General features: G+C 37.3%; 3 protein-coding genes across 13 annotated transcripts in view; 2 read left to right on the forward strand and 1 right to left on the reverse strand.

Annotated features, from left to right (window-relative positions):
• Positions 1-237: 237 nt before the first annotated feature.
• On the forward strand, positions 238-16,609 carry clptm1l (CLPTM1 like). Of its 3 annotated transcripts, XR_014629212.1 has the most exons (19): positions 238-435; positions 533-765; positions 1,748-1,842; positions 1,978-2,167; positions 9,877-10,025; positions 11,252-11,330; positions 11,418-11,535; positions 12,105-12,199; positions 12,303-12,387; positions 13,184-13,287; positions 13,391-13,456; positions 13,554-13,604; positions 13,690-13,772; positions 13,854-13,888; positions 13,978-14,033; positions 14,116-14,160; positions 15,090-15,205; positions 15,289-15,549; positions 16,302-16,609. XR_014629212.1 is itself a non-coding variant. In XM_084423870.1 (17 exons), exons 1-17 carry the CDS (start codon positions 598-600, stop codon positions 15,371-15,373), a joined length of 1,620 nt encoding a protein of 539 aa, XP_084279996.1. In that variant the 5' UTR covers positions 253-597; the 3' UTR covers positions 15,374-15,738. The 3 variants fall into 3 exon arrangements, 1 of the variants encoding a protein (XP_084279996.1); XR_014629213.1 differs by having other exon boundaries at positions 253-765; XM_084423870.1 differs by lacking the exon at positions 16,302-16,609 and having other exon boundaries at positions 253-765; positions 15,289-15,738.
• A 402-nt stretch (positions 16,610-17,011) lies between these two features.
• On the forward strand, positions 17,012-19,096 carry rplp1 (ribosomal protein lateral stalk subunit P1). The gene is made up of 4 exons (XM_084423875.1): positions 17,012-17,233; positions 17,854-17,928; positions 18,788-18,896; positions 18,979-19,096. Exons 1-4 carry the CDS (start codon positions 17,162-17,164, stop codon positions 19,059-19,061), a joined length of 339 nt encoding a protein of 112 aa, XP_084280001.1. The 5' UTR covers positions 17,012-17,161; the 3' UTR covers positions 19,062-19,096.
• A 1,718-nt stretch (positions 19,097-20,814) lies between these two features.
• Positions 20,815-25,678, reverse strand: part of ptk2aa (protein tyrosine kinase 2aa) — a 108,326-nt gene continuing 103,462 nt past the window's right edge. For all 9 annotated transcript variants that reach the window (XM_084423858.1, XM_084423857.1, XM_084423856.1 and 6 more), the window contains 3 exons: positions 23,906-24,061; positions 23,736-23,816; positions 20,815-21,752 (listed from right to left, as the gene is read on the reverse strand). In XM_084423858.1, the coding sequence (XP_084279984.1) occupies positions 21,540-21,752; positions 23,736-23,816; positions 23,906-24,061 (450 nt within the window). In that variant the 3' untranslated portion in view covers positions 20,815-21,539. The remainder of the gene's footprint in view (positions 21,753-23,735; positions 23,817-23,905; positions 24,062-25,678) is intronic.

Raw genomic sequence — 25,678 nt, forward strand, 5'->3', positions numbered from 1 at the left:
TAATATAGTGTGTGAATAAAAATGAGGTTAAATATTATTTTTCATTTAATTTTTTATTATGCTAATACATTTAAAAGTCTTTATATCAGCGGCTGGATTATGGACCTCAGAAAAAGTGTCGTAATTAATAGTTTTTAAAGGTTTTAACGAACTTCCATTGTTTTTGTTTGGTCAAAACCATAGTCAAAAGAGTAAAATTATTTGCGATTTAAATAGTTGAGTTGGACGAATCTGGCAACCCGCAACAGGAAGTGAATCCCGGAAATGAGCGCTCATTGAAACATCACGTCAAAATTGAATCGAGGGATAAATTAAAGGAATTAAACGCGTGCGTTTCGTCATGAGGAATCACCGATGACTTTACACGGGATTTCTGAGGATGCTGGAGTGAAAACCGAATCAAACATCAGAATAACAGACTGCAGATGTTATAATGTGTGTGTTTAGAGTGACGTGTGTTAGTGGCAGTGCACCAGGGCTGATTGACAGCTGATCTAATCCTGTTCTTCATCATTATTTCCCGTCCAAACAGCATGTGGATCAGCAGCATCTGCTCAGGTCTGTCCACTGAAGCCGTGTGCTGTCATTGATGCACCGATGATGTTTCCTAAAGCCTCGTTCACGAGCCTGATCGTGGGGGTTTTCCTCCTGTATGTGCTGCACACATGCTGGGTCATGTTTGGGATCGTTTACACTAAACCCTGCGAGAAACCCAAAGCGGACAACTGTATCTCCCCTTACCTGGCCGGCAAACCTCGACTGCAGGTGAGACTCTCGTGTGCTGCTGCTGTATCAACTTATCTTATAAACAATTCATGTGAATCCAGGCCTATGCAGGTCTTTAAGGGTGGACATATGTATATATCAAACGATGTGCACTGTTAATAAATGTATAACATAAATAAAATATTAGTTTAAGTAATATTAAATGTGAGAAAGGTGTTTTCAATCTTTTAGATGCCACAGACCCCTGATCATCTTCATATGAGGGCCAATATTCAGAAATCTAATTGATATAGTTTCTTGTATAAAGACCCAGGTTATGCTGTGAAAAACTAATATTATAAATGTCTACAATATTCATTGGAAAATATTTAGTTTCTATTGGTAATTATTATATTTATATTTTTATTTATGTAGATGTTAAGTGTGTTATTTGTATTTTAATATATTTATCTTTTCTTTCAATTTTTCTTTTTTGTCTGTTTCTTTTCATCTAAATTGTATTTATTTATTTTTTATTAATTAATAAAAAAAAAAAAAAAATTTTTAAAATGTATTTAAATATTTAAATATAATTTGTATTTATCTTTTTTTATATATTTATGTATTTTAATCTAATTTATTTTATTCTAATCCAATTTCTATGTATCTATTTCTTTTAATCTGATTTTTTTTGTATTTTTTTATTAATACATTTTTATAGTTTAAACATTTATTTAAATATAATTTATATTTATCTATTTACATTTTTTTATGTATTTCTAATTCATTTTTATTCTAATCCAATTTCAATTTCTTTTAATCTGATTTTTATTTATTTATTTTATTTCAATCCTATTTATTTATTTTATTTTATTTTATTGATATGAAAATAAAAATAAATCACAAACACGTCCCTGGACTCCAGTTTGAAAACCCCCGCATTAGCAGACATATATAATCAACATTATACAGTACAAAATATATTTCAGGAAACAATAGGAAGATATGCAATTACAGTGATATTTTGTGTGTGTGTCATCAGCTCAGCGTCTACACTGCACTGAGACCGAATGCTGATGGAGGACACAGTCTGATCCACAGAGAGGAAGAGTTTGATGTGAACACCCCGTTTGAGAGGTACAGGAACTCTAGTAACTCATCATATCACTGTAATTCTGCACTCCTGTCCTGTAGGGCTTCATTCGTGTGCTTTCTAGACAACTATTGCTGACCAGATGTGCTTTCTCACAGTTATACTTCTGTCTCTTTAAGGTTAGTTAACGTGTCTTTGCCGAAGAAGACACGCAAGAACGGCACGCTGTACGCTATGGTGTTTGTGCACCAGGCCGGAGTCACACCATGGCAGGATCCGCATCAGGTTCATCTAGTCACGCAGCTGACCACATACATGATGCCGAAGCCTCCGGAGATCAGCCTGATCACGGGACAGGACGACCCGCAGGTGAGCCGACACCCCCAGCAAACATCCCAGCAAGCAATTTATGTTTAAAAGACTTCTAATAGCCGTCCAAACACAGGCCAGACGCCTAATAAAGCAATAAGCCCCTCGAAGCCGTGATTTACAGTGGATATAGAACAGCTTATGCCTGGTTCAGATTACACAATTTTTTTGTCTGTTACGATAGTCACTGTGTCAGATTACGCGATTTTGACTCCTAAAATCTTGTCATGTCGTGGACAAGAAACATGTTGCTTTCCGACCAGTCATCACACACACACATTCACTGGCACATATACACACGCACTCACTCACTCACTCACTCACTCACTCACTCACTCACTCACTCACTCACACACACACACTCTCGCTCACTCACTCACACAAACGCACACTCACTCGCCCACACACACACACACGTGCGCACATTCACTCTCACTCACTCGCGCGCACACACACACACACACTCACTCTCTCACTCACTCGCGCAAACACACACACTCACTCTCACTCATTCACTCGCGCACTCACTCACTCGCGCACACACACACTCACTCTCTCACTCACTCGCGCACACACACACACACACTCACTCTCTCACTCACTCGCGCACACACACACACTCACTCTCACTCATTCACTCACTCACTCGCGCACACACATACACTCACTCTCGCTCACTCACTCGCGCACAAAAAAAGAAAAAAAAGAAATAAACATGCTAGTCTTTTTATCGTGATGTCGTGAAGCATCGCAGACGCGACGTCGGTTGTCGCCCACTATGACACACTATGCGAGATGAAACGATCGAATCTTGCGTCCCGACGCCCGTTGTCGTTTACGAATCTTCACGACACCCTACGTCAAACGGATCGTGCCAAAATCGGGCTAAAATCGTGTAATCTGAACCAGGCATAAAACCCCCTTAGCTGTTCTAAATCAACAGTAAATCACGGCTTCGAGGGGCTTATTGCTTTTATAAAACGGTTACTCCATACAAATATTCATTTTAATATTTATTTTATTCATAAAATAAATATTCAGGGAAAAAAACAAAATGGCCGCTGTGGTGTGAGTGTGTGCTGCAAGCTCAGTCTGCTGGCCCAATGTTTTTGCTTAACTGAGGTCATTGTGACATAATTTTTCCACTACAAAACGATTTTCTTCAAGGATCTATTAGAGTTATATCAAGATAAGCAAACTAAACCAATCTCCAACTTCAAACCAACAAGTTATTGGAACATATTCTTCTCTTTGTGCGAGTGGGAAGAAACCGGCCTCTCAATGGGTGATGAAACAATTACTCTCCAAAGTATTTTGGACATGATGCAGCAAATGAAGCTGGAGATGATTTCACACTTGGATGCCAAAATTGATTCACTTGGAGCCAACCTGGCCAAAATAGATGGATCGCTTCAAATGTTTGGAGAGCAGGTTATCGAGCTGGAGCAGAGAGTCAGCTCAAATGAGGATGATATAACAGAGCTGGTCAAACGGGTAAAAGTGCTTGAAAAGGAAAACACTGAGCTGAAATCATGGGCAGAGGACGCGGAGAACCGAAGCAGACGCTCTAATCTACGATTCATCGGCATTCCAGAGAGGGCAGAGGCCAGAGATATCCTTGGCTTCGTGAGACACTTGATTCTACAGCTTCTAGGTGAAGCGAATTACTCCTCTCCTCCGGTGATTGAGCGCTGTCATCGTACAGGTATGCAGGACAACTCCAGAGCCAAGGGTCCCAGGCCGATCCTGGTAAAGTTTCACTATTTCCAGGATAAGCTAAAAGTAATGAAACTAGCCAGGGAGAAGAAAGAGTCCCTACAATTCAAAGGAGCTCGTGTTTTCATTTATCCGGACTTCTCCACTGCTCTGGTCCAGAGACGCCGAGGGTTTGATGCGGTTAAGAAAAAGCTTCGTGATCGGGACATTAAGTATGCTCTGATCTATCCTTGCACACTGAGAGTTGCCTTTGCTGGTAAGACACATTTCTTTCGTACTCCTGAGGAAGCTGAGGAATCCCTTGCTGGTGAACTCTCTCTTATGAACTCCTCCATTGACTCTGACATGACAGCCTAAAGTTAGTAAATGAAGGCTAGAGCTAATAGCAGCACAATACTCAGCTTGCTGATGAATTGTTAAAAAAAAAAAAAAAAGAGAGAATTATTGTTATTATTATTATTATTTTTTTATTATTTTTTTTTTTTCTCTCCCAGTGGGTACTTTCCTCGCCGGACTGGCATTGAACTTATTATTTATTATTTGTATTGTTATCATTGGCATAAGTGCTATTTGAGTGACTGCTGTTTTTTTGTTTCTTATTTGCAAATCAATGCTGGAAGTGGAAAGGGTTGGTGTTGTTTTACTATTGTTTGCCATATAATATGAATCAAATGGCGTAAAAAGGCGTAATACTAAAAGATGGGCTAGTCTTGGTCTCCTAAATGGGAAAGGATATATATTTATAAGTCTGATATATGCAATTGATATTTTGATTTATTAAATAAATTAAATAAAGTAGCATTTATATTCTACTATTTTATTTTTATCATTATTATTATTATTGTTTGACGTTATGTCATTTGATGATTTTTATACAGTTATGGTTATACTATATAATTATTCCTGCAGAAAGTGACCTCGTTTATTTGGGTTATGCAGACTGAGTGGTGCACTTACAGGTTTATGTGCATACTCTGTGTGTGTGTGTGTGTGTGTGTGTGTGTGTGTGTGTGTGTGTGTTTGTTCTCCTACTGCCTTTCTCTTCACTTGCCCCCTACTGCTCTATACAATAACCTGCAATGTTGCTTTATGATCATTTTTTGCTTTCATATCATGTGTATATTAATATTTATGAGTAATGAACTTCACTAAAGGTTTATTTGTTATTCACTTGAATATTAGGAGTTTGCCTCCTAAAATTGATTTATTAAGAGCTTGGCTCGCTTATAATAATCCACATATCATTACTCTTTCCGAAACCTGGTTAAACAGTGAGATCTCTGATGATGAAGTCAGACTTGACAATTATGTTTTATTCAGGAAAGATAGGGGCTCAAGAGGTGGGGGCCTCTTAATATATGTATCCTCAAAATTGACTGCAGAACTTGTATTGCCAAGTGAGAATCCCCTGCATTTTGAAGGCCTCTTTGTTAAAATTATTTTCCATGAAAACAAACGACTTATAATAGGAAATATATATAAACCTCCTAATGCTCCTGCTGAAACCACTGAATGTATCTTGTCTACTATTAATTCTTTAGATTGTGCTAGTGAAAAAATCATATTAGGTGATTTTAATTCGAATTGGCTAGCTAATTCCTCTCATAAAGATCGCAATCTTTTTAACAGCATAAATTTAACTCAACTCATAACTGAACCCACTAGAGTTGGTCCTAGCTCCTCTTCTTTGCTTGACTGGATTTTGGTTTCTCATCCTGGTAGAATCTTAAAATCTGGGGTATTACCGGACTCTCTTAGTGACCACTCTATTGTTTATTGTATTTGGAAAATCAAATTGCCTCATCTTCCTCCAAAATTAATTAGAGTAAGGAAATGGAATAACGTTAATACTGAACACTTTACTCAAGACATACTAGATATAAATTGGGAGAGATTTCAGTTAATTCCATCTGTTGAAGATGCATGGAATTACTTTTATACTGAATTTGTTGAGATAATAGATAAACATGCTCCTTGGAGATCAATCAAGGTTAAGGGTCGACACTTACCTTGGATCAAAGGAGATCTCATACACTTATTTAAACAAAGAGACAAGGCATGGAAAAAATATCGTATATCAAATGATTCTGCTGACTGGGATGCTTATAAAGAACTAAGGAATAAATGTAAAACTATTACTAGAAATGCTAAAGCAAATTATTATAAGGATTGTTTATCAACTGACTTTAAGAACCCAAAGCAATTCTGGAAGAGAATTAATTCTATAACCAACAAACCCATAAAAAACCCTATTTCCCTAATTAGAGTAAATAATGAAACTATTAGTGAACCTTTGTTAATTGCAGAGGCTTTCAGCCAGCACTTCTCTACAGTTGGCAGTTCTTTTTCATTTCCTTCTCACTCTGATGTTTCTTTGACTCAAAATAGGTTTAATAGATCATTTTGCTTTAATATTATCACTCCAGATGATGTTCAGCAGGTTATTGATGGCATAAACCCCGGATGCAGTGCTGGTCCAGATGGTCTTGAGATCAAGTTCTTTAAACTTGCCTCTCATGTTATATCATTTCCATTGGCTGATATATTTAATTTATCATTGGCGACCTGCGAAACACCTCGATCATGGAATTGTGCCAGAGTAATTCCTCTTCATAAAGGAGGTGATATCACAGATATTAATAATTACAGACCTATTTCAATTATCAATAGTGTAACAAAAATCTTTGAAAAATTAATCTTTAATCAACTTTCTAAATATCTTAATGACCAAAATGTATTATCTCCACATCAATCTGGTTTTCGTTCAAATTTTTCAACCACCACTGCTCTTTTAAAATTCACAAACGACATACTGTCAGCATCAGACAGTAATATGCTGACAGGTGCTATATTTATTGATCTTACCAAAGCATTTGATATGGTTGATCATTATCTTCTCTTAGACAAATTACATGCTATTGGTCTTTCTTTTGATTCTTTATTATTTTTTAATTCTTTTCTTCATCACAGAAGTCAATGCGTTACTTTTCAAGGCAGCCAGTCTGGCTTCAAAATTATTGATAAAGGAGTTCCACAAGGTTCATCCTTAGGTCCTCTCTTATTTTCCATTTTTATTAATGATCTACCGCAAATCTGTCCAGATAGTTTAATTCACTTATATGCAGATGACACTGTAATATATTCATCCAGTGCTGAAGTCTCACAAATTCAATATTCTCTTCAATCTGATTTTAACTTAGTTCAAAAATGGTTTTCTTCTAATAAACTCCTTTTGAACAAAAACAAATCTTACACTATGTTGTTTTGCTCTCGACCTAATTCCTTGCCTATATCTAAAAGCTGGTCTATTAGTTTTCTCGATGGAACAGCTTTAACAAAAGTTGAAGAGTTTAAATATCTTGGTCTCTGGCTTGATACTCAGCTTTCCTTCAAACCTCATATTAATTCAATCTGCAAGAAAATATATGGTCAATTGAAGTCACTTTATCGCTCTGTTGATTGCTTTTCACAACAGGTTCGAAAAAGAATAATTACGCAATTGATACTTCCAATAATTGATTATGCTGATATTATATACGGGAATACTACTGATTCAAATCTTCGTCCTATCTCTGTACTTTATAATAGTCTTTGTAGATTTGTGCTTAGATGTCCCTATAGAACTCACCACTGCCGAATGTATGAGTCTTTGTGCTGGCTGGCTCCCAAGTCAAGAAGGCAATTTCACTGGTTACTACTTATTTTTAAGTGTATTCACTTGCATTTCCCTCCATATTTGAAATGTTACCTAATTTCTTTTAATACACAGTACAATTTAAGGCATACGGATCAGCTCTTCTTTTATGTACCCAGAATTTGCAAAGAAGTAGGTCGTCGTGCGTTCAAATTTAAAGCTCCATCAGACTGGAACAATCTTCCCTGCTCGCTCAGATCTATAACTACTTTACATGTTTTCAAATCATCTCTTCTTACTTATTTTCAAACACCGTGTTCCTGTTTCTGATCTCTCTTTCTTTTAATTTTAATTTTATTTATTATTTTTGTTTATATTGTACATGTTTGCATTTATGTACCTGTATGCGTATAGTGAAGTGTGTAAGCATATTTATACCTTGTTTTTGTATTTGCATGCTCGCAGATGGCTCATTGATTTCTCCGATTATGGTATGGGCTAAAATGGGGGGATTAGGTTTGTGGGAGCATTGTTAGTGTGTGTGTGTGTGTGTGTGTGTGTGTGTGTATGAATGTTACTGTATTTAAATGTTTTTTATAGTCTTGTGTAGTATTTACTTTAATTATGATTTTCCATTTTGTTGCTGGTTTCTTTGTAATGTAAAGGACCCCCTCGAAAATGAGATGGTGCATCTCAAGGGGTTATCCTTGAAAAATAAAGAAATAAAGAAATAAAAGAAATATTTATTTTATTCATAAAATAAACACCAGCAACAAAAACTATGTAAGGGATAATGTATTGCGAGGCGGTTGTTATAGCGAATAACAACCCCGACAGGCTTGAATCAGCCTGAAGGGGTTGTTATTCGCTATAACAACCGCCTCGCCATACATTATCCCGCTTATTACATGGCTACCTACAAAATAAATAAATAATTTGACACAAATTATTGATTTAAAAAGGAGTTTATTGATTTAAAAACGATTGTATTGCTTCCGCTAAAGAAAATAGTCCGTTCCGCGTCCATAGCAACGCTCTGTTTTTCATGGCAACTGTGTGTTATACTTAGCAGCGGTCTGTTATCAAGAAATAACACACCACATTCTACATGATTGGTATTCAACCAAGCCATGTAATAAAACGTTATAACAAATTATTCCTCCGCCAAGCAATGTAGCTCCAAAGAGCAACACATGCAGCAACAAAGACTAATGGATTATCTAATATAGTTAATCTAATAGAGCTGGTAAGTCCCGCCCCCTTCGCTAACCCCGCTGGACCTCTAGGTTGAAAAATCGTCAATGCAAGTGAATGGGAGAAAATATTTTTTTTCTGGTCCCGTTTGAATTGTGCCATGAATGTGAACATATGTTGTCTGTGAATTTTTTATATAATCTTTCATGTAAAGAATGCTACAATTTAGCGGGTAGAAGTTTGATACGGTTAGACTTTGTGTGAGAGCACTTTGTGGACTACAACTCTTCGCTGCTTTCGACGCGTTTGAAACGTCACCACCATTCGCACACGGACACTAGCTCACGGATCCCGCTAAACATGACTGTGTCTTTGGTCCACTTCACCGCCTTCTTTCAGGGAGAGGACAAAATCGTTGAGGTTGGCGAAAACCACGGGTAAGTCAACTTTATGGGGTGACGTCACATAGGCGACATGTAGTCTTTCTCGTTAAGTCTTTTCCACAACTGCTAGCCGAAGAATCATACCATATACTGTCAAACTCGTAACAGGAAAGATTATATAAAAAATTCACAGACAACATATGTTCACATTCATGGCACAATTCAAACGGGACCAGAAAATAATTATTTTCTCCCATTCACTTGCATTGAAGGTTTTTCAACCTAGAGGTCCAGCGGGGTTTTATGGAAGGGGCGGGACTTACCAGCTCTATATATCTTATTAAAGTATCTTAGTAAATACTAATGTGATGCGATCACAGGTGTGTGTTTGTTGAGTAATTTACAACGGCTTCGAACGCGGCTCAACCAATCAGAATCAAGGACAGGAACTATCCGGTTTATAAAACAAGGCAAAATTTGGGCTGGCAGTGAAAGTTTAATAGACGTCTAAAGCATAGCTCAAGAATAGACTAGTCGTTTCTTTTTATTTCTTTGTTATCTAGTTGATAACTAGTCTATTCTTGGGCTATGATTCAGACGTCTATTAAACTTTCACTGACAGCCCAAATGTTGCCCTGCTGTAGACGCCTGGGCTGTGTTTGGAGGTTGTTAGACGTCTTTTAAACGCACAATTGCTTGCTGGGCCACTTCCTGCACCTGAACAAATATGTTTGCATTTTATATATACAGTATATATATAAATAAATCTGATTGTTATCCAGAAACCGGATCAGCATAAGCAGAGCGGCGACTCTGATCTGGACCGGCCCGTTTCTCACTGGCGTTCCCGTCTGACGCTGAACGTGGTGTCCGAAAACTTCCAGTTCGACCGAGAGGCTCTTCCTGGAGACGTGCACCGCTACATGAGAGTGTGAGTTCCTCCATATTACACACACATCCAGCGGCTCTTTCAGGATAAAACAACAAGCCGCGAGAGAGTCGCCATGCGTTACGGTGATTTTACCACAGCTAAAAAGCATATACGTGATTATTGTCAAGTCAAGGCAATTTCCCTTTTTAAAGCTCAGATTAAAACGTATCTGTTTAGAATAGCTTTTAGTGTTTTGATTTGTTGATTTTATGTGTGATCTGTATGTCTGTCTTTTTGCGTAGCTTTATATTTTATTGATGTACTTTTATGTTGTACGGTGTCCTTGAGTGCCTTGAAAGGTGCCTATAAATAAAAGGTATTATTATAGAGCTTTTCACAAAACACGTAGTTCCAAAGCAGCTTTACAGAAAGTCATGATGTTAATGTTTATAATATGTGACCCTGGATCACGTCACCAGTCTCGAGTCGCACGGGTATATTTGTGGCAATAGCCAACAATACATTGTAAGGGTCAAAATTATCCATTTTTCTTTTATGCCAAAAATCATGAGGATATTAAGTAAAGATCATGTTCCATGAAGATATTTTGTACATTTCCTAGCGTAAATATATAAAACATTTATTTTTGTGAGTGAATGCGGCACAATCGCCAACATAAATGAACAACTTTAAAGGAGATTTTCTCAATATTTAGATGTTCAAAATAGTTGTATCTCAGCCAAATATTGCCCTATCCTAACAAACCATACATCAGTGGAAAGCTTATTTATTCAGCTTTCAGATCATGTATAAATCTCAATTTAAAAAAATTGACCCATGTGACTGGTTTTGTAGTCCAAGGGGTCACATATATTCATATCTTTATGCCTTGTATAGTCAAATTTAGCATATAAGAGCTGGACGATATAGTTACATTTTGCGACGCGATACAATCAATCAAGTCTTTGAGATTTGCTATATTGTATACATCACTCAATGCAAGTATACTGTATGTGTGTGGATAAACTTTGACATGCTTGTAGTATATCCAACTTTATGTAAAGATCTGGATGATAATATATTTACATTTTGCAACGATATAAAAAAATCAGGGAACTTAAATGTGCTAAAGTATATACATCACTTTACATGAGTAGTGTGTATGCAAATAAAGTTGGATATAATGTAACTTTACAAATAGAGATGTGTGATGATACAGTTTTTGTGATCTCATCCTATCCTGTGATGTAAGATTGTGGTCATGGTTTTCATCTCTAATTCCTCAGGTATCAGAACGGCAAGAAGATGATCTACCTGCCGCTGCTGTTCGTGGACGAGCTCAGCAACAGAGTGAAGGATTTGATGGTACGGCTCCTTTAATTCTCTCCATCCCAGCTGTTTTCTCTGAGATCCTGTGGTGAACGTGTGAATGTGTGAATGTGTGTAATGCAGGAGATCAACAGCAGCTCCACTGAACTGCCTCTGACCATCTCGTACGACTCCATCGCTCTGGGGAAACTGCGCTTCTGGATACACATGCAGGACGCCGTCTATTCCCTGCAGCAGTTTGGTAAGAGTCTGCAGACTCATGGGTAATTAAAGCTATAAGCCATGCAAGGCGGTGTGCAAAAGTGAATTTATCAAGGCTAAATGGTTTGATGTGAAATTAAGGGCCACAATGATTTTTTTAAAGCTATTTTTAATAGGGTTGTTATGTAAATATGTATATACACACATACTTATACATGCAAAAAAAATGTTTAATAGGGTTGTTATTAAAATGCTTATATATGTACATAAATATGCATATAAGTATTATTAAACAAGATGTACAGAAACTTGCTAAATTTCTGAGGAAAATTATTTTATACTATATTTATTAAAAAATGTAATATGCAAAAAAAAAAAACCTGATTAATTGCGTGGCCTTAAGTGGTTTATTACTTTATAAAAGATCTGAAACAGCAATATCAAATGTAATGAATCAAATGTATTAATAATAATATTATTAATTTAGATAAATTATATGTCCATCACTTCATATAATTTATTTATCTGACTGATAAACACTTTAATTATTTAAAATCACATTATTATTGAAAATAAAAGTCCCAGGGATATTTTTGCTTTGTATTTTAGGCTTCACTGAAAAGGATGCGGATGAAATCAAGGGAATATTTGTGGACACGAACCTGTATTTCCTCGCGCTCACCTTCTTTGTGGCCGCTTTCCATGTGAGTTCATGTGTTTTGGACTGATCATATTGTCTGAATCGTGTTCACACTGCTGAGTCTGGTGTATTTCACCACATTCAAACATTACTGTGTTTCTGTCCAGCTGTTGTTTGACTTCCTGGCGTTCAAAAATGACATCAGTTTCTGGAAGCACAAGAAGAGCATGGTCGGGATGTCGAGCAGAGCCGGTTTGTGAACAATAACCCTCCTTTCACACGAGTGCATGCAAAGCGTTGTTGAGGAAGTGAAAGGCTGTTTATTTTTCTGTTATCTTGTAAAATGTACATTTAAGTGGTAAAATTGTCCTGATGTATATTATACATAATAACTAAAAATAAATTGTATAAATTATTATATTTTTATATATATAAAATAATTTTAATAAAAAAAGATACATAATATATATACACATTATGTATATTTTTTATTAATATGATAATGTGTATTAGATTGCCCTCAAAGTATATACAGTTTTTAGATATGGCTTTTAATTTTTTAATAATTTACATTTCTTTTTTTTTCTTTTTTATAATGTATTAATGTTTTATAGTTTAAAAAATAATTGTTACATTTTATTTTTACTCAAATGTCAAAAATAATTATATATATATATATATATATATATATATATATATATAAATATATAAATAAATTAAATAAAAAATACATATTTAAAATATGAATAATAATATAATAATTAAGATAAATATTATATTAATATAAATCTATGTAATATTAATATTTATTAAATTATCCTCAAGGTATATAGAGTTTCATTTGTTTTTGATAATTGAAAACTGTTCCATTTTAGTTTTATTCATAAACTTGTACAATAATCAGTCATGGTTTGCATCGGTTATCACAGCATGGCCGTTATCTCTCAGTGAATTTGTTTGCATGTATCAGAGACTGTTGTATGTGTTTTAGTGTGAGTCTGTGCTGACGTGAGGTGTGTGTGTGTGTGTGTGTGTGTGTGTGTGTCAGTGCTGTGGAGGTGTTTCAGCACTATCGTGATCTTCCTGTATCTGCTGGATGAGCAGACGAGTCTCCTGGTCCTGATTCCCGCTGGGATCGGCTCTCTGATAGAGGTACAGTCACGTCTCACTCGTGTCTCTGTGCTTTCTGTTCTTTCGATCTACTGGACATAATGAAATTACACCTACAGCTCTTGTGTTTGTATATGTATTTCAGATATGGAAAGTGAAAAAGGCTTTTAAAATCCACGTCATATGGAGGGGCTTGACTCCCACGTTCCTGGTAAACCTTTATGGTTTCTCTTCTTTATTGCTCTGAATCGTCTTGTCACTACAGTGATGATTCTCTAACTGTGAGTTGTTCCCGGTCTGTCCTTCAGTTTGGGAAACAGGACGAATCTGAGAAACGAACAGGGGAATATGACACACTGGTGAGCACAAGCTTCATCCAGAACAGTCTTATGATTATGTTAATTATCTTAATATCGCACTTATGAATATTGTTTGTGTGAGCAGGCGATGAAGTACCTGTCCTATCTGCTGTATCCTCTGTGCCTCGGCGGGGCGGGCTACGCTCTCGTCTTCGTCAAGTACAAAAGGTGAAGAGTCACATTTGCTAAAACTTGCTGAAAAAGTTATTTGAGGTGCACAAATGATTAATATTTGATGTGTTTGCACAGCTGGTACTCCTGGATTATTAACAGTTTAGTCAACGGTAAGTGTGATTTTGCTGCTCTGTCTGACTGAGTGAGTGATTTAGAAACATTAGAGATGGAAATGTAATGGTGTGTTGTTGTCGTTCAGGAGTGTACGCCTTCGGGTTCCTCTTCATGCTGCCTCAACTCTTTGTAAATTACAAGGTTTGTCGAGTCGAAATGACCTCGTCCATTCAGAGTCATGAAATGATGTTTGGGTTTGTAATCAATGCGTTTGTTTTCACAGATGAAATCCGTCGCTCATCTGCCCTGGAAAGCCTTTATGTACAAGGTGAGAGACGATCGTTCACAGTGAAACTCTCTCATGCTGTTTCTATTAATAACGCATGATATATAAGAGACAATCTTTTTTATCAAAGTTTTAAACCCCAATATATATATATATATATATATATATATATATATATATATATATATATATATATATATATATATATATATATATATATATATATATATATATATATATATATATATATATATAAACTGCCAGTATGAAAACTAAATATACCTGTTGTTTTCTATGCAATAATTTTCCATATTTTATATGATTTTACATTATTTTTAAATATAAAAAAAATAAAAAAATAAAATAAACAAAATGCAATACATTTTATTCATCATAATTCATGAACAGTCATGATACTGAGTACACATTACTTACATTGTTTTTCTGTTATTTTGTGAAATTTAAATGTAAGTATATTGTATAACAATATACATATTATCATTATTATTATATATATACCTATATTATTATATATGATATATATATACCTCATTTGGTATATAATAATTATAAATAAATTGTAAAAAATATTTTGTATAATATATAAAAAATAGTGTCTCTTATATAAAGAAATATAAATTACATAAATGTATAAATATATATTCATTATATTCATAATAATAATATATTATATATTAATTATGTTATAGTATATAAAATATTTACTCCTTATATAATTTATAATATATATATATGTGTGTGTATGTATTAAATTGTCCTCAAATTATATACAGTTTAAAATAAAGTCTATCAATTTAATAAAAAATTAAAAGATTATATTATATTAGTTTTTAAAATTAATAAATTAATTATTGACTAAAAACTAAAGATCATTGTCTGTCTGGAGGTTTTTAGTTTTCTTTTCAGTTAATTGAGTTTTCTTATAATCTGCCACTTGTGTTCCTCACCAGGCTTTTAACACGTTCATCGATGACGTGTTTGCGTTCGTCATCACCATGCCCACGTCACATCGGCTGGCGTGTTTCAGAGATGACGTGGTGTTCCTCGTGTACCTGTACCAGAGATGGTGAGGGTCCTTCTAGTCTGACGTTGATGTTGAACTGACTTTCCTCTCGTACGGATGATGCAGGAGATGTTGATGTTTTTCAGGCTCTATCCAGTGGACAAGACCAGAGTGAACGAGTACGGCGTGTCTTACGATGAAGAGCCCAAAGGAAAACCCCATAAAGATTGACATCGGCACACCAGGACAGCTCAGCATTATCATGAGATCAGACATCGGATTCAAGAACGAAGGACAACACTGCATTTGTCTATTCAAGCTCAGTTTTGCTCCAGTAAACAGAGGATTTTGAGCAGCTACTCTCTGTCGGAGCGTCTTTCACAGTTCAAACGGTTGCTATATATTGAGTTATAGGTTAAAGGGATACTCCACTTTTTTTGGAAATAGGCTCATTTTACAACTCCCCCAGAGTTACACAGTTGAGTTTTACCGTTTTCGAATCCATTCAGCCGAACTCTGGGTCTGGCGGTACCACTTTTAGCATAGCTTAGCATAGATCATTGAATCGGACAGGACCATTAGCATCTCTCTCAAAAAAATGACCAAAGAGTTTCGATATTTTTCCTATTTAAAACTTGACTCTTCTGTAGTTACATCGTGTACTAAGACCGACGGAAAATGAAAAGTTGCGATTTTCTACTATACTCTCATTCCTGCGTAATAATCAAGAAACTTTGCTGCCGTACCATGAGTCCAGCAGGCGTAATGATATGACGCAGCGCCTGAAAATAGTCCCCAGCTCAGTAACTTCCAACGTGACCGGGACTAAGTTTGTCTAACCTATTAGACCTATTTTCAGGCGCTGCGTCATATCATTACGCCTTCTATACCCATGGTACGGCAGCAAAGTTTCTTGATTATTACGCAGGAATGAGAGTATAGTTCCTAAAATCGCAACTTTTCATTTTCCGTCGGTCTTAGTACACGATGTAACTACTGAAGAGTCAAGTTTTAAGTAGGAAAAATATCGAAAATCTTTGGTCATTTTTTTGAGAGAGATGCTAATGGTCCTGTCCGATTCAATGATCTATGCTAAGCTATGCACCCGGAGTTCGGCTGAATGGATTGTAAAATGAACCTATTTCCAAAAAAAGTGGAGTATCCCTTTAAGAAGTAAAACTATGAAAAGCTTGGTGTAAATTTACAGAATGTATTTTGATGGGACCTTTAATTCAGTCTCAAAAAGTGTTTTGTAATTAAGACCATATCACAAGGGTGCCAAAAGACCAGAGTTTCAGATTAATTATCTGTTTTTTTTCCTAATATGAATTAATTTTAGTAACATGACTGTTGTTTGCGTGTTGGGAGAGAATGATGTATGTTTGTCTGCGTTCCATTCCAATAAAAGTGTTTCTGTGATTCAACTGCTTAATTACAGAGACTTTATTAAACAAACCATGCCTTCCACTGCCTTTATTCTTGCATGTAGTTTTTTATGTTACTTGTCCATGAGACAGTGCAGCAGTAACTGACCTATTATTACCATCACTGAACCAACTGTGTGTTAATAAATATAAACAAATACATTAAAAAAATCGAACAAAAAAGTACTATGGTATTACCATGTTTCTAGATGTTATACTTTGAAGTACAATGTAAATACCATGTACATTTATGATTTTATTTACCATGTAAATAAAAAAATAAAAAATCCCCAGTTACATTTCAATTTTATATCTAATAAATACAACGCTCTTATGAACACGCGGATGTCAAAAATAACTGACAGAACAAACGGACCAATCACATCCTCTCTTCACTGCGTTAGTCCCGCCTACTGAAGTGACGCATAATGCTATATAAAGCATCGCCCCGCCCCCTTTCGGCCCTTTCCGTTCACTGACATCGGTGTGTTTGAGGTGCTCGGTTCTTCGCTCGAAGCTAAGGCCTTTGAATCCGGCGACTAGCACCGTCAAATTTAGGCATCCACGTCTGAAACCTTAACCCTCTGAAAGAACAATGGCATCTGTATCCGAGCTGGCCTGTATTTACTCCGCTCTCATCCTCCATGATGATGAAGTGACCGTCACGGTGAGTGTGAGGGGTTTGAGCGCGCGCTGACGGCGCGACATGAACATCCGGGACTCTGACACTATCTGTGTACACATGACGCTCATAAATGAGTGATTTTAAGAGATTTACATTTGTATATAGGTTAGTTTGTTACTGCGTATGTTCGGTGTGTTATAAGAACCTAAATGGTGTGTGAAAACAGTTTGAACGACTTGTGGGAAAGTAGTAAAGAGACGCGCGCGTTTTCTGTTTTAAAATATATCACTTTTTTTTTTATATTGAACAGTTAGTATTATTAAGGACAACTTAAGTGCTTTAATCTTATAATGTATGATTGTGACTGTTAATTCAGTACTGAGTATTACCACTTGATATTCCTCTACCATGCTAATCACAACACTACTAGTAAGTGGCATGATGACCATCTGTTGACCAAATACTTTGAGTACAAAATTTATATTACGATATTTACACCTTACTCTAGGAAGAACACCGTTGTATTACATCATACTGTACCCTGGTACTACCATGTGTTTTTCTTGTTGACAGTGCCATGTTATTAGCATGTGATACCACCAGTGTACTATTGTACTATCCAGATGAAACCATGACCTGATGTGTTCTCGTGTGTGTTTCAGGAGGACAAGCTCAATGCCCTGATCAAGGCCGCCGGTGTGAACATCGAGCCCTTCTGGCCTGGTCTCTTCGCTAAGGTGAGTTCATTTCCCAGCCACTGAATCTATAAGATCCTTTGAGGATGATGGAAATGGTTAAATGTGGATGTTTGGGAAACAGTGTTCCTACAGTTATGAAGTCAAATCAAGTCAGCACTACAGAGGACCTCAGCATTATTATAGAAGTAGTGCATCTTGATTCTCAGTGTTGATGTTTAGTAGTGCACCTGTTGGACTGTAAGTGTGATGTCATTTCCTAAGTGTTGATTTTTAAAGGGATAGTTCACCCAGAAATGGAAATTAGCCCATGATTTACTCACTCTGAAGCCATCCTAAGTGTATATTACGTTATTCTTTCAGACAGAGTTGTATTAAAAATGTCCTGGCTCTTCCAAGCCTTATAATGGGAGTCAATGGGTATATTTTTTGAAGTCCCATCAAACCCTATCCATCCGTGATAAAAGTGCTCCACACGGCTCTGGGGGTTAATAAAGGCCTTCTAAAGTGAAGCAATGCGTTCAAATCCATATTTAACACTTTATCAGCTAAAATAACAAGCTTCCAGCAGACGGCTGTACACAAGTCGACTTGAGCCAAAAGAGTAACCCTTGAACTTGACGCACAGCGTAATGAGGAACGCGGTTGCCCAGCTCTGTGTGTTTGAACCGCGAGAGGCATCAAAAGCTCACACTACTCCTACATCATACATCGTAAAGGGTTACTCTTGTGGCGTAAGTCGACTTGTGTACGGCCGTATAACTCCGACTGTATTCGTCTGAAAGAATGTCTCGTACACCTAGGATGGCTTCAGGGTGAGTAAATCATGGGCTAATGTTTGGGTGAGCTATGCCTGTAAGTAGTGCACCTGTGTGAGTGTGACGTGATGTCCTGTGTTCAGGCTCTGGCCAGCGTTGACATCGGGAGTCTGATCTGCAATGTTGGAGCCGGTGGAGGAGCCGCTCCTGCCGCCGCTGTTGCTGCCGCTCCTGCAGGAGGAGACGCTCCAGGTAACACACACACACAACACACACACCCACCCCTGCATCTGATTGTTTCGCACTCTAAACCCGTCTTCTGTTTGCATTACAGCCAAGGTGGAAGAGAAGAAAGAGGAGAAGAAAGACGAGTCTGAGGAGTCTGATGACGACATGGGCTTCGGTCTCTTCGACTAAAGCAGTTTTTAATAAAAAAAACTTGAAACTGTAAATGCTGTTTGTGTCAGTGTTGGTTTGGGGTTTAGGTCTAGTTAGTGTTCACTAGTCCTAAAGAATTTAAGTTATTTAGATTCACTTTATTTCTGATAGTTCTTAAAACCGTCAAATGAGAAACGCTATTATAAGCGTTTTTAATATATAGTTACGGCATTTATCGGGTAATGCTACAATAAGGCTTCATTAAACTACATTAACATGAACTAATGATGAAATGTACTTCTGAAGCATTAATCTTGGTGTTAATTTCAACATTTAGTAGTGCATTATTAACATGGTATCTTTATTTAATTGTGCTGACATGAACAATGAACAGATGTGTTTTTATAAATGCTAACAAAGATTAGTAAATACTGTAACAAATACACTGTTCATTGTTAATGTTCATGCATCAACTAATGGAGTCTTATTGTAAAGTGTTGCTGTTCTGTGTCTTTACATGGAGGAAACTTTTCAACTTTTCTTTTGAAATGAAAGTACTTTATAGGGAACAAACACGTACATTAACCAGAAATCTAAAAGTTTTTACATCCATTTCATTGTGCAGCGCTTTCAGCAATTTTGTGCAAGTTTGGGGGCTTGGAAATGCGAGTAATGCCTCCTAAAATAACTAATACAGCTTAAGAACATTCAGAATTTGTTATTCCAACCAAATGTAAAGTTATAGTTTAAAGGCTTCAAGCCCAGTGCAAAAAAGTTACTCTAAACATTACTGTCCCACTTGTTCTTTTTTTTAAAGACTGGTCAGAAATCAAGACGTATTATTATAGTGTTAAATATGTCCCTATGATATAATGCTTCGTTTTTTCGTACACGATGCAAATTGGTATTTTTCTTGTTAAATATATTTTAAAATTCTTTTATAAACCAGTATTTCCTAATATTTCCTTTGCATCTAATGCAGGGGTGTCATCATTTTCACTAAGGGCCACACTGGAAAAAGAGCATCACACCAAGGGCCAGACATGCATGAGTTTATTGACGTGCTTTTGTTACTGCATGTCACTTTTTTAACATTTTGGCAGCTTTTTTCCTCATTTTTGTTCTGATTTTTTGTGGCTTTCTTAGACATTTGTCACCTTTTTGTAAATTTGTTGCTTTTCCCGACATTTTCGTATGCTCTTTGTCGCATTTTTGTTGACATGAAGCCCTACAAGTCATCAAAAGAGTTCCTTAGCCATCATAGAATTTATCAAGCAAAACAAAGATTTTTTATTTTATTTTTTTAACGACAACCTGTTCCACAGCCTGAATATGAAAACTCTCTCTCTGCTTCAGGGGGGATTTCTGATTCCCAGAGTTGGCAAATCTGCCAAATTCTGCTTTGAATGTCAGATAATTACAGTTTAAAAAACACTTTCCTGTGTTTTTGGTTTGGCGCACAACTAGGCGGGCCAAAATTTATTGTGAACCCAAACTGATATACGGGCCGGATCTAAATCTGCAAGGGGCCGGATTTGACCCGCAGGCCTTGAGTTTGACACGTGATCTAATGTATCAGATGCTTTTATCCAAAGCATATTCAGGAGTTTTGGTTTCGGACAATCGTTTTTCTTTCCAAACATGACTAAAATTTCAACAATTATGAACTACAATAATCACTTTAAAACCCAGTCATTACCAGTTCAACCTTAAATCACAACCCCAAGAAAAGTTAAATCAAAAGGAATAAGAGTCAAGCCAAGATGAGACCCAAGATACATACAGCTAAAGATAATGATAACATTTTATTAGTTAAAAGATCTGTACAGTTGCTTCTTCCTGAGAATAATTTATATCAATGACAACATGGATTTCACGATTGTTCTGTACACAAAAGTCCAAACTCAAAGGGGTCGTGTTTCAACCCGAGTGTGTGGTAAAAAATAGCATGATTTTACAGAATAAAAGTTCTTGAAATGAAATCAGAAGGCAGCTTTGATTATAACAATTTACCAATGTGACTGATATGTGGCTAATATATTCGCTTCTGTCCCTGACGTAAAATATTATGCTCACGCCAGGGCGATGATTTTCCCTCTTTGTCGAGCAGTTTCATACAACATCTGTGATTCCTTTACAAAAATATGACTGTGGTTTGGCTTTAGAGTCGCGGTGAGTGTCGTCCGTCGAACCCCTGAGCTCCTCAGAGGACGTCTGACCTCGGCAATACTGGATAATGTGTGGATAAGCCTTTGGATTATTGGAGAGCCCTCGAGCGCGACCTCGGCTCAGAGTCCAGCGGGTTCCAGTTGCAGGTTTTGAGAAAGACCAACTTCATTTCTGGATACAAAATAAAACGAACATGACGCTTCTAACGGTTATAAAACAAAAATATGTTCTGCGATATCCTCTCCTGGTGGAAATCTCTATTAAAAGTGTTTGTGTAGCGTCTGTTCTGTAACGTTAAAAGCAGTTCTTTGCGGCGCGTTCCTCTGATGATCCAGTCATGTGGAGGAACTAGAGCGGCTGGTTGAGCGCCAGCATCTTCAGCCTCGCCTGGTCGATGACGTCCAGCAGGTTCTTGGCGTCGACGGCTAGTGCGTGAGCCGCGGTTAGCATCTGCTTCTTGTAGTCCTGTTGTAGACTGGTCAACACGTACTGCTGCGCCAGACGCATCTTACTGATGAGCTCAGCCAGGTCAGAGTTCAGCAGCTTCTGGGCCATCTCGATCTGAGCCAACACACACACACACACACAGAGTCAAGTCACCTTCATTTATACAGCGCTTTTACCAATATAGGTTGTTTCAAAGCAGCTTTACAGTGATAATAGGAAAGTGACAGAATGTTTTGGCTGGAGTGAGTGAGTGTTCAGTGCAGGAATACACGCTTTAATGGCTCTCTGTGGTTTCTGCCGAGACAAAAGCTATTAACAAATTAAGACCAAATATTAGTCATTTTACAGTTGTACTGTAAATTTGGTAACGCTTTACAATAAGGTTCATTAGTTAACATTAGTTAACTACATTAGTTAGCATGAACTAATAATGATCTGCACGTATGCAGCATTTATTCATCTTTGTTGATGTTAATTTTAACATTTACTACATTTATTTGACATTTACTACTTTATTAACATCTTGTTAACATTACCATGGTCTGGGTGATTACTCGATTCTGATTGGCTGCAGGGTGTCCATTAAAAAGTGATAGAGGACACCTAGTAAAGGAGTTCTGGTGAAACTGACTGCTTACCGTTCGACATTAATAAATAAATGCGCTGGCTACGTCAGCTGTGAGTAACCATAGCAACAGGCAGTAAACTGAAGGGTTCTACGAGCTGAGCGGACTATAAATATCTCCGGTTGCTAAATAAACCGTCAGGCGTAACCAGGGAAACCAAGTTATTGTTTGTAAAAACTTTAGATTTCAATTGTAAAACTAATTAAAATATAAACTAATGTTTTAAAAATGTGTTATTTGGCAAGTGACCATTGTATAAGCGGGTTAATGCCCTTCGAGGTATTAATGGACTTCAGCGGAGGCAACCGTCCTCCGCGCTCGCCGTCGTCCATTAATACCTGACAGTGGACACCTCGTCGGGCATTAACCCTTATGCACTAACATGAACAAACAATGAACAGCTGTATTGTTATTAACTTACATTAACAAAGATTAACAAATACAGTAACAAATGTATTTCTCATGGTTAGTTCATGTTAGTTAGTACATTGACTAATGTTAACTTATTAACCTTATTGTAAAGTGTAATAGTAAAATTAAACTATTATATTTTTGGTCACACTTTAGATTAGGGTCCAATTCTCACTATTAACTCTGACTTTTGCCTCAATAAACTCCTAATTACTGCTTATTAATAGTTAATAAGGTAGTTGTTAAGTTTAGGTGTTGGGTGATATAAACTAAACTAAATAAACTAAACTAAATATTTCTTATTTGTCTTAATATTTAATAAGTATAATAATAATAATAATAATAATAATAATTAGTATTATTAAACAACTATTCTATAATAAGTATTTGATTAAAATATTAATAAAATAAAATATTAATAAAAATATTAATAGAAAAAATATGCTCAACCAGCATGTTTAAAATAAAACCTGTTCACTCAAGAGAAGTCCTGTAGATCAGTGTGTAGATCAGTGTGTAGATCAGTGTGTAGTAGTGTGATCAGTGTGTAGATCATTGTGATCAGTGTGTAGATCAGTGTGTAGATCAGTGTGATCAGTGTGTAGATCAGTGTGTTGTAGTGTGATCAGTGTGTAGATCAGTGTGTAGTAGTGTGATCAGTGTGTAGATCAGTGTGTTGTAGTGTGATCAGTGTGTAGATCAGTGTGTAGTAGTGTGATCAGTGTGTAGATCATTGTGATCAGTGTGTAGATCAGTGTGTAGATCATTGTGATCAGTGTGTAGATCAGTGTGTTGTAGTGTGATCAGTGTGTAGATCAGTGTGTAGTAGTGTGATCAGTGTGTAGATCAGTGTGTTGTAGTGTGATCAGTGTGTAGATCAGTGTGTAGTAGTGTGATCAGTGTGTAGATCAGTGTGTTGTAGTGTGATCAGTGTGTAGATCAGTGTGTAGTAGTGTGATCAGTGTGTAGATCATTGTGATCAGTGTGTAGATCAGTGTGTAGATCAGTGTGTTGCAGTGTGATCAAGTGTGTTGCAGTGTGATCAGTGTGTTGCTCTCACCTCTCTGTGTGTGCTGGCCGGTAACACCGGGATCGTCTCGTCCACCGTCGCGAGTAACGTCCTGAGCGCCAGTCCAACATCCTGAGGAAACACCAGAGGAGCTCATCACACACACACACACACACACACTCCAGACAGTGAGATTATCCCTGCATTCCCAGTTTCCTGACCTTCACCATGGGCACGTACTCCTCCGGGGGGGCCGGCTGGATCCGGCTGGACATCTCGATGACGGCCTTCACCAGACCCGTCACGTTCTCGTACACCTTATCATTAGAGCGGTCCAGGTTAGCTGTGGGAGGAGGACTGATCTCCTGAGGCTGGATCTGAACACACACACACACACGAGCATCAGCGTCTGTGGTGCAGTTCTGGGTTTAAACAGCAGGGGGCGGCAGCTCCACATCATCAGGTCAAACACTTCTACACCAGTGAATCCTTGACTGTCACAAGATTTCTCCAATGCTTATTATTACTAGATGTGGGTTTAATTTTCTCTCTACACACATCAGATTTGGATTTTTAGATTTAATACTGAAAGTATCGAGCTCTACATGAGCATTAAAAAAACTCAATACTGAACAATACTGATCAGAGAACAGCTCGTTAATACACAACCTCTTTAAGCTAAAATACAAACTATAAGACACACAGACAAACACACACTCACAGATACATGACACACATACACTCACACTCACACACACAGACACACACACACACACAGAGACACACACACACAGAGAGAGACACACACACACACACACACACACAGACAGACACACACACACACAAACACACACACACACACACACACACACAGACACACACACACACACACACACACACACACACACACACACAGACACACACACAGACACAGACACACACACAGACACACACACACACAGACACACACACAGACACACACACACTCACAGATACATGACACACATACACTCACACACACAGACACACACACACACACACACACACACACACACACACACACACACACAGAGAGAGACACACACACACACACACACACACACACACAGACAGACAGACACACACACACACACACACACACACACACAGAGACACACACACACACACACACACACACACACACACACACACACACTCACACACAGACACACACACACACACACACACACACACACACACACACAGACACACACACACACACACACACACACACACACACACACACACACAGACAGACACACACACAGACACACACACACACACACACACACACACACACACACAGGTCTTACCCTCCAGGGCTACATGCAACAGTGCAGGATAAAGCAGGTGAGCGGGTGTGTGTGTGGAGGAAGCGGGATGCAGGAAAACAGAACAAATCATTATTAGTCCAAAACAAGCAAACAAACCAAAACTAATAAAGTCATGCAGCTTCAAGTACAGAGGAGGAGTCGCAGCTGAGAGTGTGTTCCCAGTGTTACGTTACATCCAAAACAAACATGGCCGGGGTCACATGACTGGTTACTTCAGCTTCACTGTGGACTTCTGATACCGTTGAATTATCAAAGCATTAGGATTTGCACAAGAATGTTCCCTTAATGTTTGCATAACCACATTTTTAAAAAATGTTTAATAAACGGGACGGTTTGGACGATCAGAGAAGAACAGGAACTCGATGGAAAGTTAGCAAAGCATTCTTCAAACTCATTTTTGTTAGCTGGGCTGATGGAACTTTATAAAGTCGGAATATTTCACATCTAACTCGCATCACATGACAGTTCCACCGTTCAGCACAGGTCTGCAGACAGGTGTGTGAAGCGCAGTAAACGATCTGTAATCCAGCTGAACATCAACGGCTTCTCGTGAGAATCCACTGGAAGGTTAAGAAAACAGGAAAACCAAAAAATAGAAGAGGCGAAGCTGACCTCTTATAT

Source organism: Rutilus rutilus (assembly GCF_951802725.1).
Source record: "Rutilus rutilus genome assembly, chromosome: 11".
Taxonomy (NCBI): Eukaryota; Metazoa; Chordata; class Actinopteri; order Cypriniformes; family Leuciscidae; genus Rutilus; species Rutilus rutilus.

Coding starts and splice junctions, on each gene's coding strand:
- clptm1l (XM_084423870.1), top strand. CDS start 598: ATGATGTTTCCTAAAGCCTCGTTCACGAGCCTGATCGTGGGGGTTTTC. Junction 10,026..11,251: donor GTGCACCGCTACATGAGAGT/GTGAGTTCCTCC, acceptor CTAATTCCTCAG/GTATCAGAACGGCAAGAAGA. Junction 11,331..11,417: donor ACAGAGTGAAGGATTTGATG/GTACGGCTCCTT, acceptor TGTGTAATGCAG/GAGATCAACAGCAGCTCCAC.
- rplp1 (XM_084423875.1), top strand. CDS start 17,162: ATGGCATCTGTATCCGAGCTGGCCTGTATTTACTCCGCTCTCATCCTC. Junction 17,234..17,853: donor ATGATGAAGTGACCGTCACG/GTGAGTGTGAGG, acceptor TGTGTGTTTCAG/GAGGACAAGCTCAATGCCCT. Junction 18,897..18,978: donor TGCAGGAGGAGACGCTCCAG/GTAACACACACA, acceptor TTTGCATTACAG/CCAAGGTGGAAGAGAAGAAA.